This window comes from Ictidomys tridecemlineatus, unplaced genomic scaffold, assembly GCF_052094955.1.
Source record: "Ictidomys tridecemlineatus isolate mIctTri1 unplaced genomic scaffold, mIctTri1.hap1 Scaffold_1625, whole genome shotgun sequence".
NCBI lineage: Eukaryota > Metazoa > Chordata > Mammalia > Rodentia > Sciuridae > Ictidomys > Ictidomys tridecemlineatus.
This window is the reverse complement of record NW_027521422.1, coordinates 76,760-85,766: the sequence shown is the minus strand read 5'-3', so window position 1 is coordinate 85,766 and position 9,007 is coordinate 76,760. Positions and strand designations below refer to the sequence as shown.

Genomic DNA, 9,007 nt, shown 5'->3' with positions numbered 1-9,007 from the left:
AAAATCTCTAATGTTGAGTTCATAGAATATCAAAAAGAAATTCTTTGTTTATGTGCTTTTTTAACTAATGTGTCTATCTTAAATATAGTACATTGTTGCCAAATACAAATTTAGCTGCATTAAATGAAACTGTATTGGAGAGAGTTGTGTTTGTTCAGTGTAAATTAAATCACTATTGTGGCAAACAGAGTAAAAATGCACCAGGTAAAAAACAAGAAATGCCTGCATTTTTTCCTCAAATAATTTTATGTCTTTTTCTTTTTTTTTCCCAGTAAAAAGTATCTTTATTCTCATGTTTAAAAAAAAAGTTTTTCTTTGATGATGCATTAACAATACAAAAATATTTTGAACACTACATTGGTCCTTTTTTCTCAAGACTTTTTGCAACACTACACAAGAATAGGTGATCTTTGGATTCTGAGAAACCAGTGGCTAAAGTATGTAACTAAAGGCTTTTTGTAAGGGTGTATACGAGTACACAGACAGCCCTTTTTCTTTGGATTCAGGCTATGTACAATGAGGAGAAGGCAAAAGGAAAAAAAAGTTAAATTAAAATAAAAGACTTGTTTCTCAAGGCTCAGGGTTGAAGCTTGGCTCAAAAATTGATTAAAGCAGGCTGTGGTGAAAACTTATGTCCACCACTAGAGGTTTCTGGGTTCCTTTAGTTTTAACAGTCCTCTTTCCTTCAGCCCCAAAGGGAAAAAAACACGCTGGCCTGGTCTGAATGCTAGAAGGCAAGCTCTGGCTATTGGAGGAGGTTTTGGGTTTACTCTCTCAAATTGCCTAAGAGCTGGCTCAAGTGACATGAATGAGCTGGAAATGGAACTGTGAAAAAGACTGAATAGAGAGGGATACACACTAGATTTGGGCCATGACTTCTTTGAACTGTTTGCCTGCATCATCTGGTGCCTGAGCTTTGGTGTCAGGGTTTCTTAAGTTGCTCAGGAACCCGAATTTGCCTGATAAGTTGTTAGGCCTAAACCTATTCTATTCCCTCCTCCTCTTCTAAGCTCCTGAGAATATACTAAGAGGCTTCCTCTGGTCCAGCTTATGAAGAGCAGCTGGTTTTCTGTAAACAGCTCCTCCATTCCCTTTGGAGAAGCATAGTCATCTTGAGCTTTGTGGTTGTGATCATGCTCAGATGTTGTTTGATAATATCAAACAGGTTATTCTTGATCCATGGAAGTGTCTGGTGTGGGAAGGGTGTGGCAGAGGACAGATGAGGCATTTCTGTAGAGAATGTAGCTGAGCTTAGTCCTGCCCTTCTGTGACCTATAGCAGAAAAGCAAGGGAGACAAGGGTATCTGGCTAGTAAAGCACATGGTTTGGAGCAGGGTGGGGGACACCACAATGTAGGCTGCCACAGGCATCAGGATTCCCTTAATGAGACGACACACTGGCATTAATATGGTCCCACCACTTCAGAAGTTTGAATTGATGGCCTCACGTTCAGGCAGAAGTTTTTCAGCCTCTGAAATCTTCAGGGCATGGACCCTACATGGAGCATTGGGAGGGCTGCTGGCCAGTTTCCATATGACTAGGGCTTCTGCTTTCTCTAAAGGGTTAGGCCTCTGGAGGAGGCCAGGAGTCCTGTGCATGCTAGGCCGCCTGCCTCTGAGATTCCTGTTGCTGTACTTGTGTGTTCTGCAGGGTGCTGTGAGGGGCCTGTGGTGGTCCAGGGGCAGGGAGACTGAGAATAGTGGAGAGACGTGGGGATGTTGGTGCCGACTCCACTGGGCTAGCAAGCAGTTCTGTGGGGAAGAGGGGCAGAAGGTATGAGGGTGAGTCTTGGGGAGCTTGGGACCTAGGGCAGCCTAGAGCACTGTCATCGGAAGGAACGGGGCTGGGGCAGCGGCCTTCTCCGGGTAAGTACCGAATGCATTTCTTTTTCCTCCTGTGGTAGATTCTTGATGCTTTTCCCTTGACCACCTCTTCTTTTTCCCGTAGTTGTCCTGCGCTGACCAGCCTGGGTATAGTTGCATGTGCAGCTGCCTCTCTTTACGGGCCAATTCATAATACTTGGCCTGTTCTTCCCTTGACAGTGCATGCCACCTGCGACCTAGAATCTGGTTAATGGCGGCGCTCTCCTTGAGTGTGCACTCTGCAATGACCTTGGCTCTCATCTCTTTCATGTACAGCATGAACGCGTTGAGGGGCTTCTTAATGGTTGGCTTCTTAGCCTCCTTCTCTGCCTTGGATTCTGCTTGTGTCTTCAAGCTGCGGTCATAGGGCTGCAGCTCCTGCTTCCCTGAGGTGGGCACAATGGCCGGGTGGGGGATGGCTGCTGGGTGACCAGGGACACCAGAGCCCAGCATCAAGGATGGGTGGGTAAACCAGCTCACAGTATGAGGGAGCTGTCCCATGCTGCTTGAGGTCAGAGAGTAGAAGCCAGAGAGGTCAGGGGTCTGCAGAGGCCTGTGAACTCCTTGTTTCTGGTTGATGTCCGAAGGTGCAGGTGTGGGGTGTGGGCTGCTGAAATGTTCGTAGAGAGGAGACAGTTGGGGGACACTGTGAGTTGGCTGATTGGCCTTGTTCAGTGGAGGCTGCGGCTGGGGATGCTGCCCTGCTCCTGAGGCGGGTGGGTAGTGCATGAGCAGATTGAAGGCGGAGTAGACAGTCTCTTTGTACATGCCGCTGGAGCACTCTGGGGCCTTCAGGCCGTCCTCCAGAGACTCTGGAAGTTTGTCCGGGAAAAGTCTCTGCGAAGTGTGCTCCCGTCCCAGAGCCTCGGCCCCGACCTCGGCCTCGCTGCGTGCTCTGGCGCCGGTACCCGGGATCCCAGAGCCTTCGGCCGCGCCCTCTGACTCATTCACGAGCGACGACTTGAGTTCTGCCAGGTCGCGCTCAGGGCCCGCGGCGCTGTCGCGACTCTTGTCCTGCTCCTCGCCCTAGTCCTGGAAGGCCAGCAGCTCGTCGGGCGCTCCTAGGTCGTCGCCGCCGCCCGCGCCGCCCCCGCCGGAGTCCAGCTGCGGCATGGTGCCCTCCGCCCGCCTGGGCGCAGGGAGCGCGGGGCGCGGAGAGTGCGGGGCGCGGAGCCGGCCCGGGAGGTGGCGAGCCCGGAGTCTGGACCTCCGAGCCCGGATCGCGACGGGCGGAGCGCGGGCTGACTCCGCCTGGGCGGGCTGTGGGCGCCGGGTAAGGGCGCGGGGCTGAGCGGAACATCAAAGGCCTTTTATGTCTTTTTCTTGTGAAACAATACAAGTCTTAAAAAGTAAACTCAATGTTAATTAGATTAATTCTTGGAAAAGTTTAATAAGCAAGAAATTAACAATGAGGGAGAACAGCTACACTGCATTTCAGAGACTCAATGAGAAACTATCCTTTTTGAAGAGATATGAATTCAAGAAGAAGAAGAAGAAAATTAGATTAATGGTCGTTGGAATGGAGAATTTCAAAGGTGTCTCCATCATCTGCAGGCATTTTAGTGTTTTTTTTTTTGTGTGTGTGTGTGTGAACAGTCTTTACTATATATCATTCAAACAAAAACATTTTATATATAGTTGTGGAATTCTGTGTTGTAAGAAAACCACTTGACATATTTGATTCATGTTCTGATTCTAGTTTCAAGTTAAGAAAGTGGATAAATTGGCTTAAAGCATCTTAATTACAAAAATCTGGAATATTTATTTATTATAATTTTACTGTAAGGCATCATGCTCTGATATAAAGTTTGACTTAGAACAATTTCTGACATCATCTAGAAGAGTGCACCTTCATTTTCCTGCTTTGTGTATGACATGCTCCCGGGTCATATTCTAAGAAACTTTGGAATACAGGTTATCTATGTGGAACACTCAAAATTTGATGCATCTTGCCTTCTGAACATGACCTTTTGTGTTATAAGTGAAGCTAGCATACAATTATTGTGATCACTTGATAATGTGATCACTTGGTTGGTTTAATCTGTTTTTTAAATAAGTGTGATCTCTGTAATCAGTTGTATTGCAAATGTAGCTGTTGTGCTTAGATGTTGGGAAATAAAGCAAAAAAGGTGAAACTAAGAACAGCAAGGGTGATGAAAATGATAAGGCATAGAAATCTGCAGGATGCTCTGTGTGAGCCATCTTGATCAAGCAAGATATATTTGAACCTAACATACATATATAGGCGCATAAGCATACTATGCACATGCATCTTAAGGAAGTTTCACAAAATGTTTACCTTTATTTATCCCACTAAATGCAAAACATAGACTCTATTCTTCTATTCTATTATTCCACTCCACTGCACTCTACTCCACTCCATTCCATTTGTTCATATTAGTTAAAAATATAATGGGGCTGGGCGCCTTGGCACAGACCTGTAATCCCAGCAGCTCCAGAGGCTGAGACAGGAGAATCTTGAGTTCAAACACAGCCTCAGCAACAGCAAGGTGCTAAGCAACTCAGCGAGACCCTGTCTCTAAATAAAATACAAAAATGGGCTGAGGATGTGGCTCAGTTTTCGAGTGCCTCTGAATTCAATCCTTGGCAAGTCATTCCACCCCCCAAATAAAATCAGTCCCTATGAAATAAGTAGACTTCATTTCACTAATGGATCATGATATGTAAGTGGGGGAAAATGTGACTAGTGTCAGCGAGTGACTTTTGATATGGAGCACACAGGTAGTTTTTCTTTTATTTTTTTCTAATTTGTTATATATGATGGCAGAATGCAATTCATTTTATATTACACATATAGAGCACAATTTTTCAAGTCTCTGATTGTACACAAATTATTTTCACACCATTCGTGTCTTCACAAATGAACTTAGGGTAATGATGTCTAACTCATTCCAGAGTCTTTCCTACCCCCATATCCGCTTCCGTCCTCTTCTTCCCCTTTGCCCTATCTAAAGTTTCTCCATTCCTCCCATGCTCCCCACCCATCACCACATTATGAGTCAGTATCCTATATCAAAGGAAATACTTGGCCTTTGGTTTTTAGGGATTGGCTTACTTCACTTAACATTATATTCTCCAACTCCGTTTATTTGCCATGATTTTATTCCCTTTTATTGCTGAGTCATATTCCATTGTGCATATATACCAAAATTTCCCTACACATTCAACTACTGAAGGTCATCTGGGTCGGCTCCACAATTTAGCTATTGTGAATTGTGCTTAGATAGTTTGAAGAGCTTGCTAAAGCTATGGAATGATGAGGGTATGATGAGGGGATTCCATTAGATTCTTTAATAGATTGATAACATCCCTTTGAAATAATAAAAGTTAAATGGTATAAAGCTATTTACAGTCAGAACACTATATAATACCTACTTATTATATTATCAACTTTATTTGTATTATCTCATTTAATCTTTACAACAGTGTTTTTAGATTGGTCAAATTATACCCCAGTATTATAGTTAAGGGAATTAATGTTCAGTGGGAGGAAATGCTTTTTTTATTCACCAACATTATAACAATAAATAAAATCTTAATACAGAAAGTTTGACTACAAAATTAATTTTAAGCTTGCAAAATCCAGTAAGATAATTTATTTCTTTTCTTTGTTCCAACAAAAAGATTTTTTCATGACCTTCTCTGTGCCATGCACCATGAACATAAAAGTAACTGACTGCTCTGATAGCATTCATTGTAAAGAGAAGGATAAACAGAAGTCAGGGTTGAAGGGCATTCCAAAACTAACAGAAGAGGCAGAAAAACATACTCAGTTACACATTGACTATGAAAATAAGGTAATTCCTTTCTTCAGAATTTTTCTTACAGAAGAAATCTGTAAGTTTATCAATAGAAGAAAAAACCATGCTGGATTTGATGTCTTCCAACTCTACTCTAGGTATCAGCCACAGTTTTCCTACTGTGAAATATTTGGTTTGGAGTGGTACACTATCATCGGGTCACTTGGTAGGTCTCTGGCCTCACGTACATTCTCTTGAAATTCAATATTTTAACTCTAGAGTTGCTGTTTGTAGTAAGGAGATTAATAATTGCTCTTGGTTGTAGCCTATATGAAAATCTACACAGTCAGCTGCTGCTGTAGTCATGTCCTGGTTATATGAAAAGGACTCAGGTGATGAAGGGCTGTGATTCATTGCTACTAAACAATTTCAGTAAAGTTCAAGGTCTTAGGTCTAAGTGTAACTCATGAAACTTACCTCTTACCTGTCAGCTTCTCTGACAATGTAAATAAAAATTTAGAATTACAGCAAATACAGAACTCTGCACAGAATCACCTTATTATAAAAGGCAATTACTTATTATAGTAGGCAACAGAACTCAACCTACAAGGTAAAAGCTTACTTTCCTTTTGTAATTTCACAAAAATTTTGATAGAAACACCTTTGCAGCAGAATGGTGCCTAACACATTTATTATTATTATTATTATTATTATTATTATTATTATTATTATTATTGTTATATGAATACAATGAATGTAGGTAAAGAAACTAAGAGTAACTGATTCAAGTTAGTGTTATCTGCTAAAATGTTTGATATGATATGAAAATACTTAGATTTTAAGATAATGTCAAACTAATTATAAAAGCAAAGTTAATATGGGAAGTTACAACTGATTTCAACTATTCTAAATGTTCTTCTTGAGTTTTCTTTACAGTCAGTTAAAAGCCATATGGGAAATTATGTCTACTTGATTTCTAGTCCTTTCATAACCTTTGTCTAATTTTGAGCCCAAATTTATATACCATACTTTGCTTTTTGGAAATTTAGTTACTGCTGAAAATTAATTAATCTTTAGAGAACAAGACATGTCACCATTCAAAAATTTCCAATAAACTCTGAAAAGAATTCCAAAAGCAGGGCCTTGCAACATGACTACAAAGTGTTGGGTGCCTGAGGCAGATTCCCGGAGCCAGCCTATCCCCTCCCACCCATAGGGTTCATATACAACTCAATCAATCCAGCACCACAGCTATTATATTACAGCTTAACTCAAATCATCATCTCAATGGTTCGCTGGCAGCACCTTTCAACCATTCCCTCTGGCAATATGCCAGGCATCATTCTGACTTTGGCTGTGGCTCTCAATAGGTTCCAAAAAATTTGTGCTGTTTTAAGTCACTACCTTTGTGCTAATTTGTTACATGGGGATTGAAAACTGACAGTTACTGGCATTCTTCTTTAAACGTGGGGAAAATTGAATCCAATGGAGGAATTCCTCTACGTTAAGTCCCCAGGCCCGGGAAGATCCCACCTGGATTATCTCTGCCCTCTGGGAGCTTCACTGTGTCTTCTTGCTTCTGCATGGAAGGGAGCTTGTGTTAGTAGCCGCGTGGCTTGCCCAGCCCCCTCCTGCCAGAGATCTTGATAGTTCTGAGCATCTCTCCCTGTCCTGAGGTCTGTCCCTGTCCATTCCCATGGGCCGTTGTCCTGCTGATGAGACAGCCCAGTTCCTTGTGGGCCCCTGTGGATGCTTCATGAGACAGAACATGTGCTCACATCTTGCTGAGGTCATTCCTTTTCCATTTTCAGCTTCTTCTGTGGTGGCTGAAGGATCATTCCAAGAAGCTCCCTGGTGGCTCTCTGAAAGGACTGAGAAGACCTACAGGCATAACTTGAACCCCTGGTGTTGAGTGCTGGGACCTTTCCATCTTCCTGAGATTGCAGTAAAGGCCTGTACTGCTGCACCCCTTCAGCTCTTTGTGCTAACCTCCAGAGCAGCTATCTCTTATTTTTAGCACCTTTTGCCATCTGTACAGGATGAGGATTTCCCACATTGACAGCTCTTTCCTCAGTTTCTCCCTCTCTCTCCCCACCCTGAAATTTTACTATAAATATAAAGAAGAAAACAGTTTTCACTTCAACACTTTGCTTAGTAAACCCAACTTGTAAACTCACCAATGACAGGTCCTACCTCCTAAAGGACTGCAGGGAACCATTTTCCTAAGCTTCCGGCCATGGTGGAACAAGGGTCTCCCTTCCTGCTGTTCCAATAACATGAGGCTTTCTTTCTTCTGAGCACTCCCTTGCAGTCCTTTTAGGGTCCATAGTTATAGCAGTCTTTAAAGCAATCAAGGCTTTTAAAATTATTATTATTCTCCTCAAAATTCCAGCAGGCTTAGTTTACCAGCAGATTCCAAAACACTTTGCACATATTTGAGGTTTTGTTATGGTAGCATGGCTGGTACCAGAATTTATATCAGTGTTCTGTTGCTTCCATACCTATTATCACAAACTTAGAAACTAAAAAAGGACCCACTCCTTACCTCCCAGTTTCTGTGCACCAGACGTCTAGCAGGACTCAACTGGGTTCCCAGCTCAAGGAGTTACAGCAGGAACAACTGAGGTCCCACTGGCCTGTTTTCCTCAGGAACATCAGGTCCTCTTCCAGGCCCATTTTTGGGACTGGCAGAATACAGTTCCTTGCAGTTGCAGACTAAGGTTCCCGTGTCCTCCTTGGTATTTGGGCAGCAGTCACTATTGGCTCCTTGCAGCCATTCTCCAATCCCTACTTATGATCCTCTCCATCTTCAAAGGCCAGCAACAGTGGGGCAAAATACAGTTGAACAAAGATTTTCCCAGACAGTCACCCCCAAGTTGGGTTTAGTTCTATAATCTTGCTTCAACTGGGACTTTATTTCATTTACTTTCGTGTGTGATAAATGAGCTCCTGATATAACCCCCTACCATGAACTTTACCATGATGGTCCCTGCTCCCATCTGAGCATACTTTGATTATGCTATTTCTCTCTACAGGTTCCCATGTGGCATACAATGGCAGCACCTTGGTTCTCCTGTATTTCAGGAACTGGGCCAGGTTTCTTTTATGTAACTTGTGTACATATCTAAAAGTCCTGCTTTTTTCTTATCCATTACAAATTACAGACTGAAGTGCTAGGCACTTATGTAATTGGAATTTCTAAATTCTTCCAGAAGCAAATAATGAATGCACATAAAAATAAAAGTAATAAAATATTCTTCATTGATTTCACTTTAAAGTTAGCCCAATTAAATTAACAACAGGGATTATAAAATCAGTTCACTACAAAAATTCTATCAAATAAGAAATGTATCTTGAGAAGATTTAACTGATGCCAATTATTAA

General features: G+C 42.3%; 1 protein-coding gene across 1 annotated transcript; it reads right to left on the bottom strand.

Moving 5' to 3' along the window:
- Positions 1 to 679: 679 nt before the first annotated feature.
- LOC144372784 (transcription factor 7-like) lies at positions 680 to 2,990 on the bottom strand. Its single transcript, XM_078036032.1, is given in 2 exon segments — positions 680 to 1,898; positions 1,901 to 2,990. Coding segments are annotated over 2 exon segments (1,374 nt in total). The 5' UTR covers positions 2,976 to 2,990; the 3' UTR covers positions 680 to 1,599.
- Positions 2,991 to 9,007: the final 6,017 nt, after the last annotated feature.